The sequence below is a fragment of the Phyllopteryx taeniolatus genome, chromosome 5 (assembly GCF_024500385.1).
Source record: "Phyllopteryx taeniolatus isolate TA_2022b chromosome 5, UOR_Ptae_1.2, whole genome shotgun sequence".
NCBI classification, from domain to species: Eukaryota; Metazoa; Chordata; class Actinopteri; order Syngnathiformes; family Syngnathidae; genus Phyllopteryx; species Phyllopteryx taeniolatus.
This window is the reverse complement of record NC_084506.1, coordinates 3,865,194-3,889,323: the sequence shown is the minus strand read 5'-3', so window position 1 is coordinate 3,889,323 and position 24,130 is coordinate 3,865,194. Positions and strand designations below refer to the sequence as shown.

The 24,130-nt window shown below is 43.4% G+C and overlaps 1 protein-coding gene and 1 long non-coding RNA gene across 4 annotated transcripts in view; both read right to left on the bottom strand.

Annotated features, from left to right (window-relative positions):
- Positions 1-14,039, bottom strand: part of cdk10 (cyclin dependent kinase 10) — a 25,983-nt gene extending 11,944 nt beyond the window's left edge. For 2 of the 3 annotated variants that reach the window (XR_009788480.1, XR_009788481.1), the window contains exons 1-9: positions 13,854-14,039; positions 13,083-13,324; positions 12,698-12,770; positions 12,522-12,593; positions 12,253-12,355; positions 8,636-8,717; positions 2,374-2,441; positions 1,633-1,685; positions 187-256 (exon numbers count right to left, since the gene is read on the bottom strand). Coding sequence is in view for 1 of the 3 variants with exons in the window: in XM_061772968.1 (XP_061628952.1) it covers positions 187-256; positions 1,633-1,685; positions 2,374-2,441; positions 8,636-8,717; positions 12,253-12,355; positions 12,522-12,593; positions 12,698-12,770; positions 13,083-13,169 (608 nt within the window). In the remaining 2 variants the exon portion in view is untranslated. The remainder of the gene's footprint in view (positions 1-186; positions 257-1,632; positions 1,686-2,373; positions 2,442-8,635; positions 8,718-12,252; positions 12,356-12,521; positions 12,594-12,697; positions 12,771-13,082; positions 13,325-13,853) is intronic. The other variant, XM_061772968.1, reaches the window with a different exon arrangement.
- A 4,059-nt stretch (positions 14,040-18,098) lies between these two features.
- On the bottom strand, positions 18,099-22,396 carry LOC133477805 (uncharacterized). The gene is made up of 3 exons (XR_009788482.1): positions 21,813-22,396; positions 21,364-21,454; positions 18,099-18,862 (listed from the first exon to the last, which is right to left on the bottom strand). It is a non-coding gene; the product is annotated as an uncharacterized LOC133477805 (long non-coding RNA).
- Positions 22,397-24,130: the final 1,734 nt, after the last annotated feature.

The window sequence follows — 24,130 nt, the reverse complement described above, 5'->3', positions numbered from 1 at the left end:
GCTACTTCCTGGTGCACCACACTTTCCTCTTCTGTCTCTCTCATTTTTTCTCATTCATCAACTCCTAAAAGTATTCTTGCCATCTATCTAGCACACTACTGGCACCAGGGAAAACAGGCATATAAAATAAGCAGCAGACTGCTTATTTCCTCACATACATTAGTGATTCACCCAGACGACACTCACCACAATGTAACCACCCTAGGTGTCATGGGTTGTTGGGGGACGCCATACATGCGAGCCAATCCAAAATCAGCTGAGCACAAAAGGAGAGAAAGGTGTCTGTGACAGATGCATTTTACTAAATTTTGCGGCAGTCGTACTTTGTTACTTGAGGAATAACTATTTCATTAACAAGGAGATAATATGGAGTAACAGTTTCAATTCAGTAGCAGGTGGGTGATTGTTTAAAAGCAGATAGATTAGATGAGAGACTGATACAGAGGGATATAGCTAGATAGTTCGATTGATCACTTGATTCATCCCATGAGAGAAATTAGATAACATACACCAAAGCATAAAAGTCATGGACCACCATGAGTATTTTAAGCAATACCATAAATATATTAAATTAAATAAAAAATATTAGCTGTCTTCAAGAAGTTACTTAACAACTATCATGTCACAGTTAACAAAAGTGAAAATGAGGATGACAAACAGACAGGCAGAGCCATTATTATTGTGGCTGGGGGGGGGTTTACATTTTAATTGATACCTGTGTATCAATGCCTTGATCCAAATCCTTACCAAAATGAACTGGGATTTTTTTTTTTTTATCAGCGAATGCACCCTTCTGCAGAGATTAGCAGATTTCTTTTCATTTTTTTAGCATAGTTCAGCTATTATGTCTATTTCCTCTTTTACTATGTCAAAACAAAATGTGGCGTTTGCATAGATGGATACCTGGAAATACTTTTGTATTCATGAGATGTGTGTTCTTTGAGCACTGACTTGCAGTAGTGGAGAGGGGGCAAAGTATGTAAACGAGGCCTGTGAATCAATTGTTTTTTTTTAAATAAGATGAATCACTCTTAATCACCAAAAATACCACACATAATACCACATTTTACTTTGAGATGGTATTTTAAACTTGTTGTGCTTCAATGAAAAGAGTTCAGCGCTGCACTATATGCAAATTACCTTTGTAGCATCGGAGTGACTTTTGAAGCAAGATTTGCTGCTGAGCACACCAGTCGGAGTCTGCTCGCTCATCTTTGCACTGGTGTAAACATTGACCCGATCACTGACTTTATAGCAACCTGCATCGCATTTCAGATATCCATCCGCGGTTGAGGTAAAGGCAGAGGTGCAGTCAAAAGAAATTGTCTGAGTAATCTAACAATGTATGATAATCATAATTAATGCAATTTTTTTGTGACTAATCATATGCATTAACACTTTAATTTTGACAGCCTGAATGTAAACTAAGCTAAATAACACATAGAAGCCCTTTAGATTGTCCTGACAATATAATTCCAAACGGAAGCCTCGGGGCAATCTTGAATGCTCATTTCTTGTATACATAACATGAATAATACGTTTCGTCGTATGGAAAAGTATTTTAAAAGAAAAAACAGCCAGTCTAAAGGGGATCTTTGGGCTGATTGAGAGTGATGAAGAATGATGACTCACCTATTTTAACACAGCCTTTGTCTGTCATCAGCAGATTAGACACCTTTAGGTCCCTGATAATAGAGAGGGACAGAGTATGACACTTTCAATGCCACACACACACCAAGCATGTGTGTGAACACTTCTAACACCAGCTCCTGGGAGTCTAGCTGACCATTATATCGAGATCAATAACTTAAAAGCAACTTCTCAGTGTGAGTGCATGTTTTGAGAGGACCTTCATGGTCCATTTAATTAGTTTTCTCAAAGCTTACAAATGCATGAAAGAAAAGCTAGTTGCTGAACGCTTGAAATTTGTTCTATATTACTGACTGAATATGACCCGCAACAACACGTCTCAAAACAGGTCAAATGTTACTCAAATAACACGGAACAGTGTAAGCATACACAATGTATACAATGATTCACGATGAAAAGTCTTTGAATTCTACAGGGAAATGTCAATTTGCGAACTGTAGCTCAACAAAAAAATTAATCATGTACAAAGACGAGAAGTGTTTTGTAGAAAGTATGTCTGGTACACATCCTAAGCTCTTAGTTGACATCACATGGTTGCAGGACACTTCACTGGATACAAATATTTGCCATCTCTTAAACCAGGTTCCCTTCAATTGGGGATTGTGTATGTTGTTAGTGTACAAAGAGAGAGTCTAAGTCTAATCTTTCTGACTTTGAGTCTAAAATAAAATAAAATGGGCTGGGTTTTTCTGAAGAGGGAAAGGGAAACTATTTGACATTGACCTGTGAATGATGAAATTGTGATGGAGATAGCGCAACCCTCTCAACAACTGCAGTATGATACATTTCACCTGAAAAAAATGGAAAGAAAATAATTACAACTGCAGAATACAATGATGTCATGCATCAACATATCTTTGTACGGTTTGGACAGTTTCTTTGAGAATTACATTAACATGGTTTCTATAGGATTCACCAAACAAAATTTGAGACTTTTTTAGACCACTGCCTATAAAATTAAACCTATGAAAAACTATTAAGCCTCTTATTATTATTATTAAAAACTTATTAAATCTATATCACAACATTGTCAGAGTCCAGGGTTTTGGTGGCAAGACAAAGGTGGAGAACCCCAGCGCAGGGTACACAGGGAGGCATGGCACAAGCAATCTCAAAATAGTTTATTTTCAAAAACACAAAAGAGGAAAACAACTCCCACGGAAAACGTAGTAGTACCGTATTTTCACGACCATAAGGCGCACCGTATTATTGGGCGCAGACATGGTAAAACATACGCTAGCTTAAAACATACGGTAGCATGCATGCACGCTAAAACAAAGGCAGCGGGAGCAAAACTGAGTTCGGTTGTACTTTATTGAAGTATTTAACAATGTACTCATGTTATTTTTTGATCAATCCTAATCCACAAACCCATCAAAGTCCTCATCTTCTGTATCCGAAATGAACAGCAGGGCAAGTTCTCCAACAAACACGCCAGGTTCCCTCTCGTCATTGTCAGAGTCAGTCTCGTTGCCGTGCGGCTCCTCAGAAATGATGTCGGCTTTTACGAAAGCTCGAACAACAGTGCAAGCAGACACATTAGCCCAAGCATCCACAATCCAATCACAAATTGTGTCATAACTCGCCCAGCGCTGCCTCCTAGTCTTAGTAAAGCTGTGTTCGCCATCTGTCATTCATCACTCCCACGTCGCACGCAACTTCACTTTGAACGCCCTGTTTATAACGATGTCCAGCGGTTGGAGTTCCTTCGTAAAGCTATTTGGCATCCAAACACTTTTGCTCTGTGGTATGTTTGGCTTTCCACTTATGTATTATGGTCCCAACCGTGATCACTGGAACGTTTAGAAGCTTAGATATGCGCCTGTAACCAATGCCATCGTTATGTTTTGCAGCAATTAGTTTGTGATGGTCTTGAGACAGCTCTCTGCTCTTACCCATCGTGAGATGCGTCTTGACTCACACCTTGGAAAGGAGACCTTTTTGTTGGCCATCAATTAGGACTGAACCAGCTGATATTCATTTGCACTGACAAGGGGCTGGATTGCTGTTTGATTATTGATAGATTTTAGGTCTTGTCTTGGCTTTCCATGCCTTTTTGGACCTCGCTTTCTTCATGTGTTCAAAACTTTTTCCCTGTGAAATTTTACATTTTCACACACAACTTAATTTCTGAACTTATTTGTTCTACTTTCTTTGTATGTGTGGATTACTTGGGTTGTTCCCAACATCTGGTGAAATTTTCAGGTCAGTAGCACCTTTGGAAGTACATTTAGTGAGAAAAATGGTGACGTGTTAAATACTTATTTCAGCTGCTGCTCTGTCTGTGTGTGTCTGTATATTAGTAGTGTATATTGGTTTCGATAAAAATGTAATTAATTTAGGAGAAAAGAATAAGCCGGAAGCAACGGCTGCGTTACTTCCATGTTCCAAAGGGGAGATAGACCGCCTCTTAATAGATAGATAGACCTTTCAATCCTAGGATTATTTTGTGGTTTAAAACCAGTGGGATAAAATATTAATTATTGGAAACCAGTTTCCAGCTTTGCATTGTCACGCACACCCTGTGTAATCCTTGCAGGGAGTGTTTCAACCTTATGTGGAAAAACCTGAGATGGGCCGGATTGAGATGGGCCTCTCGAGGCCGTAGACCGAATAATTTAATTAAGCTGAGGGGTCCCAACTGTGGGAAAATTCTATCCATTACTAAGTTGTCTGTGGAGGGAGAAATTTCACGAAGCCTGTCGTTAAAACTGTTAGTAATCTGTGTGTGAGCATAGACAGAGGGGGTATGATCTGCCTGCTTTGGTTAAGGGTTGCACTGCAAGCGTCGATAACTAAAATGGCTACTTTTAGCGTGTTGCTTAGCGACCAGGTATTGGTTACTTCGTTAGCCATGTATTGTCGTGTGGTGGGGATTTCGGACAGGAATTCCATAGGTTGTGTCTCAATGGTACTAAGGCTACAAGGGTCACCGGTGGGGGCGTTACGGATACATGTTATTTCAGTCGTTATGTTTTTGGTTTGTGGCAGACCAGGGCGTTCGGTTTCACCGGTGTCTTGTTGGGCATCTGCGTTGGCGGACTTGGTGGTGGTTGGAAAAGATGCCAGAGAAACGTGTCGAGTTCTCTAAGTCGGTTCAGCAGTGGTGAGGTGGCTACAGGGGACTCGGCGGTGTCGTTAATGGGGGTGTTGTCACTTGAAGGAGTACCGCCTGACAGGTCGCCATCCTCAGAGTGGTCCAACACAGCTGAAGATTTTTGTAATCAATTAGTGGCTCGAAGCGGCAGAGAAGGTTTTGGCCAATGAGCAGGGGAACGGATTCAACTGGAGACACGTAACGTCATGGAGCCAATTGTCCAGTGGAGAATAGTTAAGGTGTTCAGCTCGGTGTTAGTCACTGAAAATGCACGGATGGTTAATGCGCAGCGTTGCAGTTGAAGGTTGCGGCCACTAGCTTGTAGCAATGTTAGAAGGTGATTGAACACAGCGTGGGACATAACAGTGATGTCTGCTGCAGGGTCAATCACCCGTGAGGAGGTCGCACGGTGCCCCCTGTAGGTGGGTTCCGGTCCAAAGGTTGGAGATGTTTTGTAGGGCTTTGTGATGCTTCTGGCGAGGGAGGGCTCCCGGCTGTCTGGAGCAGGGGCCAGAGCGATGGGATGAGTCAGAGAATCGGCGGACAATTGTCGAGCTAGTTGTAGCTCACGCCTGACATGGGCTAACTCATCCCCTTGGTCCCAGAGCTGTTGCTGGAGGCGGGACAGCTCCGTCTCCAGGACTGCCATCTGTGTCTTGAGCTCATAGGACTGTTCCGTCTCTTTGGACTGTTCTGCTTTCAGTGTTTCGGTGCGTTCGGTGAACCGCTGGAAATCACCGGAAGCTTGACGCAGCAGAAGAGTTGGTCGCTGATGTTCAGCCCGTAATTCAAGCACTTGGTCATTAGACAGTCAGTCAGCTAATTCTACCAATTTTGCTTTTGAGTGGACAATCTCGGCAGAAGCGTCTTGTAGCTGTTTTTGAACTCCGGAAGTTAGTTCGCCAGAGACAGGGGCCTTGGTTGATCTACAATCGTCACAGTTTAATTTGCCTCCGTCCTTAGGCGTCAACTGTGCAGCCTCAGCTGCAGCAGTGAGGTCGGCTATCCGAGCAGGCGCATCATCATGTTGTATTTCAACATCAAGGAGGCGGGCTTCAGCCAAGTTTAAACGCGCTGTGGTTTCTGTCAATTGTGCAGTTAACTGGACTTGTTTATGCTGTTCAATTTCCAGTCTGCGCTTCACCCGAGCACCCTCTAGGTCGCTCCATTTGAGTCGGGACACCAAGTTCAGCATTATGCAACCAAGCATTCGAGTGAGATTTTTATCTTTTAAGGTTTTGTGCTCGGCGTCACTCATAAGTTCTGTGATGTTGTCATTGAGGGCTTCAAGGCTAGCATCTTTGACAGACTCTGCATAGCCCGGAACAAGGTCACTAGTTAAGTTACTGTTGAGCTCTTCCAGTGTGTCAAGATTGTCGTATTGACTGGGACGTTCTGAAAGTTGCGCCATGATTGTGTTACGTGTGTAATAGATGTACGTGGTACGCAACTGAATTGTTTGTAATGTAAGCTCGTTTAAGCAGTGAGTGTAATTTGGAATTGAGGCACAATATAAGGGGTGTAATTATTTCTTAATTAAATAGCGTTCGCAAATTATGGTGTGAGTGTTTATCACGTAACATTAAAGGTGTTCGAGAATGTGCGTAGAAGCAGTGATCGAATAGAGCAAAAGTGATGATGGCGTCAAATTTGCGTTGAAGCCTGTACAACGGTACAAAGCCACGAAGGAGTGAACAAAAGTGGAGACGTCACGTCTTGCACAAGTGAAGACGGCGAATTACGAAGCCTTAAGTCAAAATGACCAAATGCTAGTCTGCTTTGAGCGTTTCAACACAAAGCAAAGATGATGATAGTTACGGGTGTCACGTGTTTCTTCCCCCAAACACAAAGAGCTAATACTTTAGCTCAGAGTTCGACTGACACACAATAGGGATTCTCGGTGAAACACGCTTTTAAGGGCGGCCAGTGACTTCCCAAATCTCCTATTTATGCAGCGAATCTCAGAATAAAATTCCCCAAAACCACAACGGGCATATAACTCGTCTGGTCAGCTACTCCAGAAGCTATAAGAACGAAGAAAGGTATAGCAAAAATGCCCAGAATTCATGACCCCTTTTGCGACCCTTAAAGGCCTTTTTAACAAGAATTTACATAGGAAAGCTTCCCACAGTTCAAAGCATCCAGCGCACAAAACACGGATATCCCAAACAACATTTACAATACCATAAATTCGCTCCAGTTTCACTAGAGGGCTAATCTTAGTTTGCTTCACGCTCACAAGTGCTCAGGACTCAGTGTTGCCATGGTAACGAAGTGACACACACACACATACAGGCTGCGGCTGCTTCCTGCCACATCCAAGATGGCTACAATGCTACCTATGCTATTTATTGAAAAATATCGTAGATTTTGTGCTTGGTTGGACAAAAACTTGGTATGGCCTCACACAGGGTAACACTATGTAGCATATATTGGTTTGGCTAAAAACGTAATTCATTTAGGAGAAAAGAATAAGTCGGAAGTGACACCTGCGTTACTCCCGGTTTAGCGTAATTTGAAATTTAAGCGTTAAAATAAAGTTATTTTATCTCGAAAAGGGGCACCACGTCTCTTTTTAGATTTGTAAAACTTCAGGACAAAGTGACGAAAAGCCTCTGTCTCATAATCTGAAGGTTGCTACAGGAATTAGATAAGAGTTCTCGGTAACCAGAGGTCTTTTGTAAAATCCAAACACACACAAATGATACAGGTAGTGGCTTTTTATAGAAAATTTAATGAAATGTAACAGGGGAATCTACAGGGGAACAATGCAGAGAAAAAGCAAAACAAAGGACAGACGAACATTGGTAAAGGAAACTGAACTTGTGATGTGAGGGTGGAAATGAGCATGCGGTGACAATGCATAGAGCTGGGGAATCCTGTTCCCGTCAATTTAAACCCAAATATGCACCAATCTGTACTTTAGTAGACCGCAAATTGGAATTACGTTGCGTGCAACACAATTTAGGCAGAGGAGTTCATAGTGGAGGCGGGAATGCATCAGGGATCAGCCCCTTCCTGTTGGCAGTGGTGATGGAAAAGCTGAAAGATGAGGTTAGACGGGAATGTTGTTGTTCGCAGATTATATTGTGATCTGCAGTGAAAGCAGCAAGCAACAGTTAGGAGGAACAGTTAGAAAGGTGGAGCCATGCACTAGAAAGGAGAGGAATGAAGATTAGGCCAAGCAAGACACAATATATACTGTATGTGCATGAATGAGTGGGGTGGAGGGGGAAGAGTGAGGCTCCAAGGAGAAGCGATAGCGAGGGTTGAAGACTTTAAATACTTGGGGTCAACAGTCCAGAGCAAATGGTGAGTGTGGTAAGGGAGTGAAGAAACAGGTTCAAGCAGGTTGGAACGGGTGGACAGAAGACAGAACACAATGCTAAGTGAATTCAAGACTTTTTCCTTCTTTCGTCGTCTTCTTTTTTTCCTTTCAGCATGTCCCGTTAGGGGTCGCCACAGCGTGTCATCCTTTTCCATGTCAGCCTATCTACTGCATCCTCCTCTCGAACACCAACTTCCCTCACAACGTCCATCACCCTTCTCTTTGGGCTTCATCTCGCTCTCTTGCCTGGCAGCTCCATCCTCATCATCCTTCTACCAATATACTCACTTTTTTACCTTACCTTGCATTTTGATTTTTGGATTAAATACCTTTTAAGACGCAGCGGAAACCTTGATCAATGCATTCTATAATTGGTTTTAGAGTAGTTTGATCATGAGAAAAATTATGACATCTGAAATTCTACAAAAAAAAATGAGAAACTCTTTTGGTCATCCCAAATTGAGTAAAACTGTACAGATATTAGTTTAATCTATAGCAAATTGCAATACAGCTGTACATGCTAGCCTGAGCCGAGAGTTTGACATGAGGGTCTGTCCTACCTGAGCTTCAGAGAATGGTGTCTGTATGTTCTCCAGCAGACTAGCCAAGTCCTGCTCACAGTAGCTCATCACCAGAAACAGACTAAACATAAAACCCAAACAATAAGACAAACATTTTAAGGAAGGTAAAAAATGAGGTGTTGTTATAAAAAGAAAAGGTCTAACTTATCATGTATTGCCAGTTAAATCATATATATATATTTTGCATTTTATTTATTAATCTTCACTTTGTGCCCTTAACAAATTTTTGCCCCTTGGTACACCAATGTGTCAGTCATGGAGTGTGCTTGCCAAGTTCATTCGTCTGTTCGATTTGTCGAGTAAAATGTTGTGTAACGCTATGAAATGTATTTCATGACAATAAAATACTATGGAACAATGAAGTCAAATGTCTCTATTAAAGAAGTAGTTAACGAGACATAATTCAGGATTCAGTCTCACTGGAACTCCACTCACTGAGCAACAAAGGATTAACTCGGCACATTGCGTTTTTTTTGCAACACTTATTCCTAACGATGACCAGCCTCAACAATTGCAACAAAAAGAAGAAGACAACAATAGAAGAAACCCACCAGAACTTATATCAAGTAAGTTGACTCGTATTCAAATTTCCAATACTTTTGGTCCAGTGGAAAAGCAAACATGCGCGTCAACACTTTTATGACTGAGTTATGGCTTGGCCTGTCACAATTTAAAAAAAAAAATTGAAGATGACATATTGTCCCAAAAACTATCACGATTAACGATATTGTTTTTTTAATTCTTCTGAAATCATGAAATATAAGGCCTGCCCTTATTATGTTTTATTGTTTATTTTATTCTTATCAGACATGCAAACACCAAAGGCATGAAAAAGGTGACATTTTTATTTTATTTTAACATAAATTAAGTAATCTGGAAGAAAAACATAGAAAAACATTTATTTACACAGCTCAAGTACATGATGTACAAAATCAATTTTCCTCATTTCTTTGCTTTTTTGTTTTGGGCTCCAACTTGAGCCAGGCCCATCTCCACCTGCACCTGATGCCTGCTTCAAGCTGTGCCACATGAATAGCATCCTCCTCTTTAAGCATATCCCGTTTCCCATCAGCTTGTAATTATGGAACTCTTTGCCCAACAATGCAAATACAAACGTGACTGCGTATATGGGGCACGTATGCTCACATTATATACAGTATAGCGTTACTCACTATTGTAAGGGATGTAGCCACTGAACATGTTGACAAAGTCTGCAGACTTTTGAGAAGTAGTACAAATCTTGAATCAAAACACGTTGATTTGAGCGACTTGTTGTCTTGTTATTTATGTTTCAACTTGGCACTTTTTCTTAACCAACTGTAAACTTCATTGGCAGTATATTGCCTGTTAAGGAATTAATATTTAGACCTCTGTGCCAAATGTTTGTTTTTTGTGAACAGACTGTTTCATTTATATTTTGCATCCACGATATTTTATATATTGTTCTACATTACAATTTAAGTGTTCATTTTTCTTAGAATTAAAATTAAAAGTGATTGTTCTTAAAAAGGATATACTTGCATTATTATACTCTAATATCATTATGTAAGTGGCATAAAAAACATCATGATAATTCTTGGGAAAATATTAAAAAACTTACTATCATGACAAGCCTAAACATAATATATACTGAACAAAAATATAAACGCAACACTTGTTTTTGCTCCCATTTTTCGTGAGCTGGACTCCAAGATCTAAAACTTTTTCTACATGAACAAAAGCCCATTTCCCTCAAATATTGTTCACAAATCTGTCAGTGAGCATTTCTCCTTTGTCGAGATAATCCATCCCACCTCACAGGTGTGGCATATCGAGAAGTTGATTAGACCGCTTGATTATTGCACAGGTGTGCCTTAGGCTGGCCACAATAAAAAGCCACTCTGAAATGTGCAGTTTTATCACACAGCACCATGCCACAGATGTCACAGGTTGTGAGGGAAAAGGCAATTGGCATGCTGACTGCAGGAATGTCCACCAGAGGTGTTACCCGTGAATTGAATGTTCATTTCTCTAACATAAGGCGTCTCTAAATGCGTTTCAGACAATTTGGCAGTACATCCAACGGGCCTCACAAACGCAGACCACGTGTAAGCACACCAACCCAGGACCTCCACATCCAGCATGTTCACCTCCAAGATCGTCTGAGACCAGCTACCCGGACAGCTGCTGCCACAATCGGTTTGCATAACCAAAGAATTTCTGCACAAACTGTCAGAAACCGTCTCAGGGAAGCTCATCTGCATGCTTGTCGTCCTCATCGGGGTCTCGACTTGACTGCAGTTTGTCGTCGTAACCGACTTGAGTTCCTGCCAATATCCAGCAACTTCGCACAGCCATTGAAGAGGAGCGGACCAACATTCCACAGGCCACAATCAACAAACTGATCAACTCTATGCGAAGGAGATGTGTTGGACTGCGTGAGGCAAATGGTGGTCACACCAGATACTGACTGGTTTTCTGACCCACACAATAAAGCAAAACTGCACATTTCAGAGTGGCCTTTTATTGTGGCCAGCCTAAAGGCTTCTTTATACTCGCGCGGACGGCGACCCCACTGGCGTCACTGTGGCTGTCACACGTCGTTTGCCTTTATACTCGAGCGTAACCCACGCGCACAGTTTTGAAAATGTACTGCAGTTCACCTCCAAGTCGGGGGTGTCGCTACGACTGGTGGAGTTTCCTCTGCATTTTAATGGCCATTTCCGGTAGCCGTTTTTACTTTCCTTTCCGGAACAAGGAACAACAATGGCGACCGTGAAACAGTGTCTGCTAGAACAAATGGACCTAGATGACCAGATGATACATTTAATTAGGCTCCAAAATTGATCGAGAAGGCGGCGGCGTAGACGGTATGTAGAACCGAGGGGCACGCTGAGTAAGTCATCACAGCATGTGACTAAAACGGACCAATCACGAGAGATTATCTCCGCGGCGTTCGACGCGCAGCAACTATTTTTGACGTGCGCGTCAAGCTACGTAGACGGGCCGCGCGGGGGCAATTCGTCTGTCACGTGATGCAATGCGGGCGTTGTCGGCCGCGCGAGAGTATAAAGAGGCCTTAAGGCACACCTGTGCAATAATCATGCTGTTTAATCAGCATCTTGATATGCCACACCTGTGAGGTGGATTATCTCAACAAAGGAGAAATGCTCACTAACACAGATTTGTGAACAATATTTGAGGGAAATGGACTTTTGTGTATGTAGAAAATGTTTTAGATCTTTGAGTCCAGCTCACAAAAAAATGGGAGCAAAAACAAGTGTTGCATTTATATTTTTGTTCAGTGTATTTAGAGAGAGCAAGAAAAAAGTATTTAGTTGAAAGTATTTTTAGGCATCTCATTTTTTATATCTCAGAATCCTGACATTTGAACAGGAGTGTCATGTGTAGACTTTTTATATTCGCCCTCCTGTATATTTTTTCATTGCACACATGCAGGAATGCAAGGAGAGATGTCAGAGTGAAAGGAGCGTGCAAACCGTGCTGCACCTGCAGAGTCGGGAGTGGTGGGCCTTGCTCAAGGGCACCGCTAAAAACTTAATGATTCACCAGCTCTGAGGCTCATAAAGTCCACGTGTTGGTTTTGCAATGCTGACCTTTCAAGGTGACTGCCCACAACCACCTCCTTCAGATCCACTATGTTGGGATGTCGGAGCCGCAGCAACAGGGTTATCTCTCTGAGGCTGCTGATGGGAATCCCTGACACACACACACACACACACACACATCCTTCCAGTTATAGCACGCACACATGTGAACACACCAACTATTTTCAAATTATTAATAATTTAGAGTCTAAATTATCAATCTTTTGAAAATAGTCGGTTATTGAAAAACACTAAAAAACACACAGCTGTGGAATTACCATCTTTTTCTTTATCCATCCGAACCTTCTTCAATGCAACAATTTCATCAGAGTTGGTGTCACGAGCACGGTCTGTCGGGGAGGGGGGGTGAATGGCAAAAAAGGAAAAATGGCAAAAAGTCATTGGACATCCAATGAGAAATGTATGTTATCCACAAAGTATGTTTATGACTTACAAACAATGCCATAGGTTCCTTCCCCTATTCGGTTGAGCTTTTCAAACCCTCGAACACTTCTGCACCTCCCAAACTGGGAAAAATAGAAAGTTTGTGTTTAAACTGGCTCAGAAAACAATATCATCCACTTGAAAAAATAAAAATTTAAAAAACACGTGAAGCCAATGTAAATCAACGCTACAGTTGTACGTCTGATAACTGCAACTTGAGATTTATTCTCGCCTATTAATAAACTCGGAATAACAAATGACTTTTAACAGCAAAACAAATCGACTTTCGACTGTCAAGAATTAAAAAAAACAACTGTTTTGACATGCCGAAATGCAAAAGTATGTTTTGATCTGCGAACGACCGTTTATCGGGGTGCACATCCCCTCGTCCTTACCCTATCATTTTTGGGCACTGCGAAAACTTGTTTCCTCATCGATTTGAGCCTTATGGGCTCCGGTTCTTCCTCTCTTGCAAAGTCCATTCTCAAATAACAGAGCTTTTCCGACTCGAGAAAGAAACACGGTTTTATTTCACAATTGGCCACACGCACGGCAGCGTATTCGGCATTTCCGGTGGAAGGATTTGGTGGCGTACGAATTTCCGGTGTCCATATATTTCATGCTGCTAGGCCGCCATCTGGTGGGAAAATAATATAATTATTTAAGTGTGTGAGAACGTGGCATTGTGTATCCATCCATCCATTTTCTTTACTGCTTCTCACAAGGGTCGCGGGCGTGCTGGAGCCTATCCCAGCTATCATCGGGCAGGAGGCGGGGTACACCCTGAACTGGTTGCCAGCCAATTGCAGGGCACATACAAACAAACAACCATTCGCACTCACATCCACACCTACGGGCAATTTAGAGTCTCCAATTCATGCATGTTTTTGGGACGTGGGAGGAAACCGGAGTGCCCGGAGAAAACCCAGGTCCTCAAAACTGTGAGGCAGACGTGATAACCATTCGGCAACCATGCCGCGCGGCATGAATCATGACAGAGATAATGTAGTTGCACAAATGTGCACAACCTCATCAAACTTATCTTTCAAACTCGTGTCTAAACCGGCATCAGCACACACCCGCCACCATTTACATTGCCACTGATTAACCTCAAATAATAATTTCTTGGACTTGTTTTTTAATATCAGAAAAAGCTGGCATCTGACCAAGGGTGTGTAGTGTAGTCTTTTCATATCCACTGTAGAGCTGCCTTGTTCATGTTCGTTGCTCCTGGTGACCCTATTTTGCCGTTCAAGTTGTTTTATGAAGCCCCTCCTTGAGCCGTCACCTTATCGTGGTGGAGGGGTTTGTGTCTCCCAATTATCCTAGGAGCTAAGTTGTCTGGGGCTTCACACCCCTGGCAGGGTCACCCATGGCAAACAGGTCCGAGGTGAGGGACCAGACAAAGCACGGCTCCAAAGACCCCTATGATGAGAAAAATGATTGGATTACGTTTTCCCTTGCCCGGACGCGGGTCACCGGGCCCCCCCTCTGGAGCCAGGCCTGGAGGTGGGGCTCGAAGGCGAGCGCCTGGTGGCCGGGCCTGCACCCATGGGGCCCGGCTGGGCACAGCCTGAAAGGGTAACGTGGGTCCCCCTTCCCATGGGCTCACCACATGTGGGAGGGGCCATAGGGGTCGGGTGCAATGCGAGCTGGGCGGTAGCCGAAGGCGGGAACCTTGGCGATCCGATCCCTGGCTACAGAAGCTGACTCTAGGGACGTGGAATGTCACCTCTCTGGCAGGGAAGGAGCCCAAGCTGGTGTGTGAGGTCGAGAAGTTACGACGAGATATAGTCTGACTCGCCTCCACGCACAACTTGGGCTCTGGTACCAGTCCTCTCGAAAGGGGTTGGACTCTCTTCCACTCTGGAGTTGCTCATGGTGAGAGGCACCGAGCAGGTGTGGGTATACTTATTGCTCCCGGTGGACGAGAGGGTAGCCTCCCTCCGCCTTCGGGTGGGGGGATGGGTCCTGACTGTTGTTTGTGCCTATGCACCAAACACCAGTTCAGAGTACCCACCCTTTTTGGAGTCCTTGGAGGGGGTGCTGGAGAGCGCTCCCGCTGGGGACTCCATCGTTCTGCTGGGGGACTTCAATGCTCACGTGGGCAATGACAGTGAGACCTGGACACCCGAGTGGTGTTCTGTTATTGGACTTCTGTGCTCGTCACGGATTGTCCATAACGAACACCATGTTCAAGCATAAGGGTGTCCACACGTGCACTTGGCACCAGGACACCCTAGGTCGCAGTTCGATGATCGACTTTGTGGTCGTGTCATCGGACTTGCGGCCACATGTCTTGGACACTCGGGTAAAGAGAGGGGCGGAGCTGTCAACTGATCACCACCTGGTGGTGAGTTGGCGCCGATGGTGGGGGAAGATGCCGGTCCGACGTGCCAGCCCCAAACGTATTGTGAGGGCCTGCTGGGAACGTCTGGAAGAATCCCCTGTCACAAGGAGTTTCAACTCCCACCTCCGACAGAACTTTGCTCATGTTCCGGGGGAGGCGGGGGACATCGAGTCCAAGTGGACCATGTTCCGCGCCTCCATTGCTGAGGCGGCCGACCGGAGTTGTGGCCGTAAGGTGGTCGGTGCCTGTCGTGGTGGCAATCCCCGAACCCATTGGTGGACACCAATGGTGAGGGATGCCGTCAAGCTGAAGGAGTCCTATCGGGCCTTTTTGGCCTGTGGGACTCCTGAGGCAGCTGATAGGTACCGGCTGGCCAAGCGGAATGCAGCTTTGGTGGTCGCTGAAGCAAAAACTCGGGCGTGGGAGGAGTTTGGTGAAGCCATGGAGAAAGACTTTCGGACGGCTTTGAGGAAATTCTGGTCCACCATCCGACGTCTCAGGGGGGGAAAGCAGTGCACCAGCAACACTGTGTATAGTGGGGATGGGGCGCTGCTGACCTCGACTCGGGACGTTGTGAGCCGGTGGGGAGAATACTTCGAAGACCTCCTCAATTCCACCGACACGCCTTCCCATGATGGAGCAGAGTCTGGGTTCTCTGAGGCAGGCTCTCCTATCTCTGGGGTTGAGGTCACCGAGGTGATTAAAAAACTCCTCGGTGGCAGGGCCCCGGGGGTGGATGAGATTCGCCCGGAGTTCCTCAAGGCTCTGGATGTTGTCGGGCTGTCCTGGTTGACACGCCTCTGCAACATTGCGTGGACATCGGGGACAGGGATGGGTGGTGGTCCCCCTTTTTAAGAAGGGGGACCGGAGGGTGTGTTCCAACTACAGGGGATCACACTCCTCAGCCTCCCTGGTAAGGTCTATTCAGGGGTGCTGGAGAGGAGGGTCTGTCGGGAAGTTGAATCCCAGATTCTGGAGGAGCAGTGTGGTTTTCGTCCTAGCCGTGGAACAGTGGACCAGCTCTACACCCTTGGTAGGGTCCACGAGGGTGCATGGGAGTTCGCCCAACCAGTCTACATGTGTTTTGTGGACTTGGAGAAGGCGTTCGACCGTCTCCTTCGGGTGGTCCTGTGGGGGGTGCTTCGGGAGTATGGGGTACCGAACCCCCTGATACGGGCTGTTCGGTCCCTGTACGACCGGAGTCAGAGTTTGGTCCGCATATCCGGCAGTAAGTCGGACTCGTTTCCGGTGAGGGTTGGACTCCGCCAAGGCTGCTCTTTGTCACCGATTCTGTTCATAACTTTTATGGACAGAATTTCTAGGCACAGCCGAGGCATAGAGGGGGTCCGGTTTGGTGGCCTCAGTATTGCATCTCTGCTTTTTGCAGATGATGTGGTTCTGTTGGCTTCATCAAGCCGTGACCTCCAACTCTCATTGGAACAGTTCGCAGAATCAGCACCTCCAAATCTGAGACCATGGTCCTCAGTCGGAAAAGGGTGGCGTGCCCTCTCCAGGTCGAGGATGAGATCCTGCCCCAATTGGAGGAGTTCAAGTATCTTGGGTTCACGAGTGAGGGAAAAATGGAACGGGAGATCGACAGGCGGATCGGTGCAGCGTCTGCAGTGATGCGGACTTTGTATCGATCCGTTGTGGTAAAGAAGGAGCTAAGCCGAAAGGCGAAGCTCTCGATTTACCAGTCGATCTACGTTCCTACCCTCACCTATGGTCACGAGCTGTGAGTCGTGACCGAAAGAACGAGATCCCGGATACAAGCGGCCGAAATGAGTTTCCTCCGCAGGGTGTTTGGGCTCTCCCTTACAGATACGGTGAGAAGCTCGGTTGTCCGGGAGGATCTCAGAGTAGAGCCGTTGCTCCTTCACATCGAGAGGAGCCAGATGAGGTGGTTGGGGCATATGATTCGGATGCCTCTCGGACGCCTCCCCGGTGAGGTGTTCCGGGCACGTCCCACCGGGAGGAGACCCCGGGGATGACCCAGGACACGCTGGAGAGACTACGTCTCTCGGCAGGCATGGGAACGCCCCGGGATCCCCCCGGAAGAGATGGATGAAGTGGCTGGGGAAAGGGAAATCTGGGCGCCCCTGCTAAAGCTCCTGCCCCCGCGACCCGACCTCGGATAAGCGGTAGAAGATGGATGGATGGATGTTTTATGAAGATTATATTTTTCATTGTTATATTACATACATTTTTTTATCATTGTTTAAGTTAATGTGATAATGTTGGACAATATCTAAATTTGCACATTCATATTTTATTCACATTTATTTTTTGCTGTCATGAAAAGAAAAAAGAAACATTTCCTCAGTACTTGAGTAATTTTTTTAACTGAGTACATTTTACTCTCACTCACCTCATTTTTTGGAGGACTACTTGTGACTTTTACTTGAGTACAATTTTTGGCGACTCTACCCAGCTCTGTTAACCGATAGCGAAGCAAGTATTGGAATCCTTAACACTTGTGTGTACTGTTACGAAAGAGACATTCATTGATAACCTTGATTCTACTAAAAAATAAAGAAAAGTATCTTTTGTACAACAAACATTTAGTTAATTTGAGCCTAGCTGCGGAAGAATCATCAGAGACAAAACTGCAGCGGGGTGTAATAATTTCATCTTTTTCGTATCGTGAGAATATCAGCGTGTTTATGTAAACAGTTGACAAAAGTTTGTTTGTGTATTTCACCGCTGTGGCTCAGTAGGTAGAGCGGTTCGAATCCTGGCTCCGACTGTCCTATTGTCAACCGGTGTACGGTCGACTGCTTCAACAATGGAGGCATGGAACATGGTCCACTCAAGACTCCCTCGGGACGTGGTAAAAAAAAAAAACCACTGGAGCAACACACCACCAGGTGTGCATCTGTAGTATCTGTGAATTTTTGTAATTTTGTGAATTTGCTTCAGTAATTGAAAGACAAACATTACTATCCACACGGGAAAAAAAAAACCAGCTGCAAACTTTTATAAAATACAGTAATGTGTTCGGGATAAAACTTCGAGTGAGAGAGAAAAAGGACAGAAAAAAGAAAAGGAAGCAAGCTTGAGACTTTTTTTCCCATTAATATTTATTCGGAATATACAAAACAAACAAACACAATTGCCAGGGGGTGACGTACAATCACTGGCGAAAATGCATTATAAAGAGCACATTTAGCCAAGGTTTAAATGGCTTTTGCATTTTTGGAGTGTCTAATGGTTTTTAAAAATGCAAAAGAGTGTTTTTTTTAATAAGAATAGCGACATTTGTCTCGATGCCATTTAGCCAATAACATGATAAAATTAATAATGTATTATTTTCACAAGTGGCTTGTCAACGAAGATAAACAATATATGCTCTAAGCAAAAGGAAAGACATGGTTCAATACGAACAGAAATCAAATTCTCGACATCTTTCCGTAATTTGTTAGGGAATGGGCAATTCCCAAAGAAATGAAAAGCATCTTCAGGGATCATTCGCAAAAACAACAATTTGTACATCTATAGAGACACCTCACCATTACCGCTCACATTCACACCGTCACTGAGTGGGAACAGAAGCCATCCCGCTTGCACAGAACGCAGGGGCGTGAACGACGATGACTACATAATCAGTGACCTCAGTGCCAGGTCATTTTCGTTTCATGAATTTTTTGCCAACAACAATGGGTGCTGAAGAGGGCCTCCGTTCTTTGATAGCATCAGCTACAGAGAAGTTGGATGAGGAAGCATGGATATCATCTTGTGATGGAGCAGTAATGAGGATGGCAGGTGGATGTGAGGAAGAGTCCCAATCTGAAGACTTAGTTTGGGCCTGTGAGGACGAGGGCATCTCTGAAACCAAGAGGCATATAGTTGAACCCCTCACCCAGATAAGGAAAATGCAGGACTTTGCAGAATAAAGTTATTGATGTAACTTTATTTCACTACTGAGCATCAGTGTCTGTCTTTATACAGTATTATTTCTAGATTAGCTACTTGATTAAGATCCTTTCACTGCCGGTAGATTGTAGAATACATTGGACTGACCTGCTTGTCAAATAAATTTTACTTTCAAAGACTGTGTGTGTGTTCGCACGTCTGAGTTGCTATTCATAGCTTGAGATGAGCAGCAGCAAATTTCAAATAGGATTGTGCTAATTTCTTAAGCGTGTTAGAGCTGTACACTAAGTATTAATACTTTGTAGACCAACAATGATGAATGTAATGATGAACAACTGTATTGATTTAAAATATTGTTTTCAAAAGATATGAATCTGTTTTTCTTTTCATTTTCAATGTTATTTATTATACTGATTTCAATCCCTGAAGGGCAATTTCACCTTACACGTTGCTGTATATTCTTCTATTGATCTATTATGTTGCGCACCACAGCATAGAACCAAATCATCACACACATTTAGGCATTTAAGGAGAGATGTCAGAGTGAAAGCGCCACGCACGCAAACAGTGCTGCAAGGGTGGGGGGTGCGCCTTGCTCAAGGGCACTTCGATAGTAGCCAAGAAGCAGACTAGCATCTCTCCAACAACTTGTCATTTTTACATTTTGTCTGCAGTGAAACATGAACCATGACTCTCCTTTTCCAAAGCCCAAGTCTGGATGAGGTACTGCCAGCCTACTTATGTTAAGCGGCACAGTTCACCTACATACTTAAAATGGTAAAATGGAGGTTGTGCGATAACTGTAAATTGATCTGCAATTGACAATAACAAATACTGCATAATTTACAATCCCAATTCCAATGAATTTGGGACGTTGTGTTAAACCTAAATAAAAACCTATATTTAATTAAATACACTACAAAGACAAGATATTCCATGTTCAAACTGATCAACCTTATTGTTTTGAGCAAATAATCATTAAGTTTTAACTTTTATGGCTGCAACACGTTCCAAAAAAGCTTGGATAGATGGGAAAAAAGACTGAGAAAGTTGAGGAATGCTCATCAAACACCTGTTTGGAACATCCCACAGGTGAACAGGCTAATTGGTGGATGCCATGATTGGCTCTAAAAGGAGCTTCCCTGAATTGCTCAGTCATTCACAAGCAAAGATGGGGTGAGAAAATAGTCAAACAGTTTCAGGACAATGTTCCTCAAGGTACAATCGCAAGGAATTTAGGGATTTCATCATCTACGGTCCATAATATCATCCAAAGGTTCAGAGAATCTGGAGAAATCACCGCAAGGCCAAAAAGCAACATTGAATGCCCGTGACCTTCGATCCCACAGGCGGCACTGCATCAAAAACCGACATCAATGTGTAAAGGATATCACCACATGGGCTCAGGAACACTTCAGAATACCAATGTCAGTAAATACAGTTCGGCGCTACAGCCGTAAGTGCAACTTGAAACTCTACTATGCAAAGCAAAAGCCATTTATCAACAACACTCTGAAACGCCACCGGCTTCTCTGGTCCCGAGCTCATCTAAGATGGACCGATGCAAAGGGGTGCCAAAGAGGAAAAGAACCACCCGGACTGTTATGGACGCAAAGTTCAAAAGCCAGCATCTGTGATGGTATGGGGCTGTGTTAGTGCCAATGGCATGGGTGACTTACACATCTGTGAAGGTACCATTCATGCTGAAAGGTACATACAGGTTTTGGAGAAACATATGCTGCCATCCAAGCAACGTCTTTTTCATGGACGCCCCTGCTTATTTCAGCAAGACAATGCCAAACCACATTCTGCACGTGTTACAACAGCCTGGCTTTGTAGTAAAAGAGTGCCAGTGCTAGACTGGTCTACCTGCAGTCCAGACCTGTCTCCCATTGAAAATGTGTGGCGCATTATAAAGCGTAAAATACGACAACGGAGACTCCGGACTGTTGAACACCTGAAGCTGTACATCAAGCAAGAATGGGAAAGAATTCCACCTACAAAGCTTCAACAATTAGTGTCCTCAGTTCCCAAACGTTTATTGAATGTTGTTAAAAGAAAAGGTGATGTAACACAGTGGTAAACATGACCCTGTCCCGGCTTTTTTGGAACGTGTTGCAGCCATAAAATTCCAAGTTAATGATTATTTGCAAAAAACAATAAAGTTTACCAGTTTGAACATTAAATATCTTGTCTTTGTCGTGTATTCAATTAAATATAGGTTGAACATAATTTGCAAATCATTGTATTCTGTTTTCATTTATGTTTAACACAACGTCCCAACTTCACTGGAATTGGGGTTGTATAACTGCAAATATTGACGGTGTAACAGTATTGCAAAGCCAGTATATTTCTGGACTACAATGTGCAAGGTCAAACTAAAACAAAGTAAACATATTTATTCTTAATGTAACAGTCATTGAGTCAATAAAGGTGCAATCATTTGTTCTGACCTGACTCTTCCTTCTGGCTTGGTCCAGACCCCATTAGGCTTCAGTCAGCTTGTACGTGCGTGGTCCATATAGGTATGCACTCATTATCATACTGTATCAACCCATACCACATCACATTTAGATTTCATTAAAAGCACCATTAAAGAGCAAATTAATTTGGCCATTCATGCTTTGCCTCATCTTCATGTCATCCACTGCCTGTCTCATGAGCACTAATCCTGTGTTGTTCTACAAATTAGTAAGAGGGGCTAGACACACTGTAATAGCTATTAAAGATGCCCAATGAATGCCTTCATTATGACATACATTCTACAAAATATTCATTATTGTCTGCATAGAAACATTATTATATTCAGAAAAAACATACTGCTCTTCTGACCTAAAAAGACATAACTTTTGTATTAAAAAAAGACAATTGGAAAATCCATCCATCCATCCATTTTCTGTACCGCTTTATCCTCACAAGGGTCGCAGGCGTGCTGGAGCCTATCCCAGCTATCTTCGGGCGAGACACCCTGAACTGGTCGCCAGCCAATCGCAGGGCCAACTGGAAAATAAATAGCATATTTTGGACCATATTCTCCCCATATGCTTAAGTCAGAAAAGGTGCGCAGCTCCGCGCTTTTCTTACTGCACCCATTCTGCCATCCACTTAATTCTATCATTTGCGCACCATCTGGCCATGTGCGCGCTCTGTATGGAGTAACCCTGAAGTGTGGGCGATCCCTCTTATGTCTACCCGAGCGCATAGTCTCTAAGACTTAAGTGCGCGTTTCCTCATGCACACTCCAGAGGCTGTAGTAAGTCTAGTGTAAGGTAAAACATCATCAACACAAAAGCACATGCTCCTTCATCGTAGCCTGTTACATGAGTGGCGTGCACATCTCACTGGCGAAGATTAACTTCCATCCGCTATAGGAGTTAATTTCACGTTTAAAGTATGACATATTTCCCAAATAGATTGCTATCGCATTCATGCATCTAAGGAAAACTCCACGACCCAGGAATTCCAGTAAGCCTCAGATTTCAATGAGTCACGCCTCTCATGCCGTTACCTGCAAACTAGTCGGGTAGGCGCGGTGGGTGTGTCAGAAGTCATTACAGGAGAATTGGCGCACCTTGAATGCATGCAAGCCAGGTGCGTAAAATACAGGGTTTTGACCTATGTCATTTTTACCATAGCGACAATGTTATGCCATCATATTGTACATGCACAATGCTAGGAAAAAATTACATAGCATTTTTTTTTGTGTAATATGAATAAATACAGGGAAAATTTAAAACATACATATATAAAAGCCAGCACACAGACTCCATTAAATTAACTGGTCATGGGAGGTCATTCATAAAGAAGGTCCTCAAATACATAATAGGGACATATCAGCCATTTTGTTCCCTTTTGTTCTATTTATTAGTTAAAGATATCAAGCTGAATTTTCTCTCTCTCTTGTGGCAAAAGGTTGCAGTCAAAAAAAAAAAGGAATAGACTTTGAAGAAACATTCACACCGACCGCTGATATGAATAGAATGAGAGAGATCAGGAGAATTTGCTCTTGCGTCAAGTGGACATTAAGAACGCATATTTGCATGCACCTATTAACTCTGAAATGTATATTGAACAACCAGAAGGTTATAAAACATGGTTAGAAGAGGTGAAAACTTAGCATGTACAAACCCTACTTCCAATGAAGTTGGGATATTGTGTAAAAAGTAAATAAAAACAGAATACAGTGATTTGCAAATTCTTTACAACCTATATTCAATTTAATACACTACAAAGACAAGATATTTAATGTTCAAACTGATAAACTTTATTGTTTTGAGCAAATAATCATTAACTAAGAATTTTATGGCTGCAACACGTTCCAAAAATGCTTGGACAGGTGGCAAAAAAGATTGAGAAAGTTGAGGAATGCTCATCAAACACCTGTTTGGAACGTCACACAGGTGAACAGGCTAATTGGAAACAGGTGGGTGCCATGATTGGGTAGAAAAGGAGCTTCCCTGAATTGCTCAGTGATTCAAAAGCAAAGATGGGGCGACGTTCACCTCTTTGTGAACAAGTGTGTGAGAAAATAGTCGAACAGTTTAAGGACAGTGTTCCTCAACGTACAATTGCAAGGAATTTAGGGATTTCATCATCTACGGTCCATAATATCGTCAAACGGTTCAGAGAATCTGGAGAAATCACTGCATGTAAGCGGCAAGGCCAAAAAGCAACATTGAATGCCCGTGACCTTCGATCCCTCAGGCCCACTGCATCAATAACCGACATCAATGTGTAAAGGATATCACCACCTGGGCTCAGGAACACTTCAGAAAACCAATGTCAGTAAATACAGTTCGGCACTACAGCCGTAAGTGCAACTTGAAACTCTACTATGCAAAGCAAAAGCCATTTATCAACAACACCCAGAAACGCCGCCGGCTTCTCTGGGCCCGAGCTCATCTAAGATGGACTGATGCAAAGTCTAAAAGTGTTCTGAGGTCCGACGAGTCCACATTTCAAATTGAATTGGGGTTGTATATAAAAGGTTAGTTAAGTGTTCGGGAGGGGGCTCATGTTGTAGAGAAACTTCGTGAAGAAATATATGGAGACAGGACTTTCCTCTCCTCTTTAGCTCTAGGTTTCTCCACAACATTTAAAAGCCTGTGTTGTTTTTGTCTTCCCAATATGTATTATATATTAAACACAGAGCACAGATTTCTTTGCAAAAAAAACCCAAAACAACAACAAACAAAAAAAAATGTGTAAAAATGTGGTCTA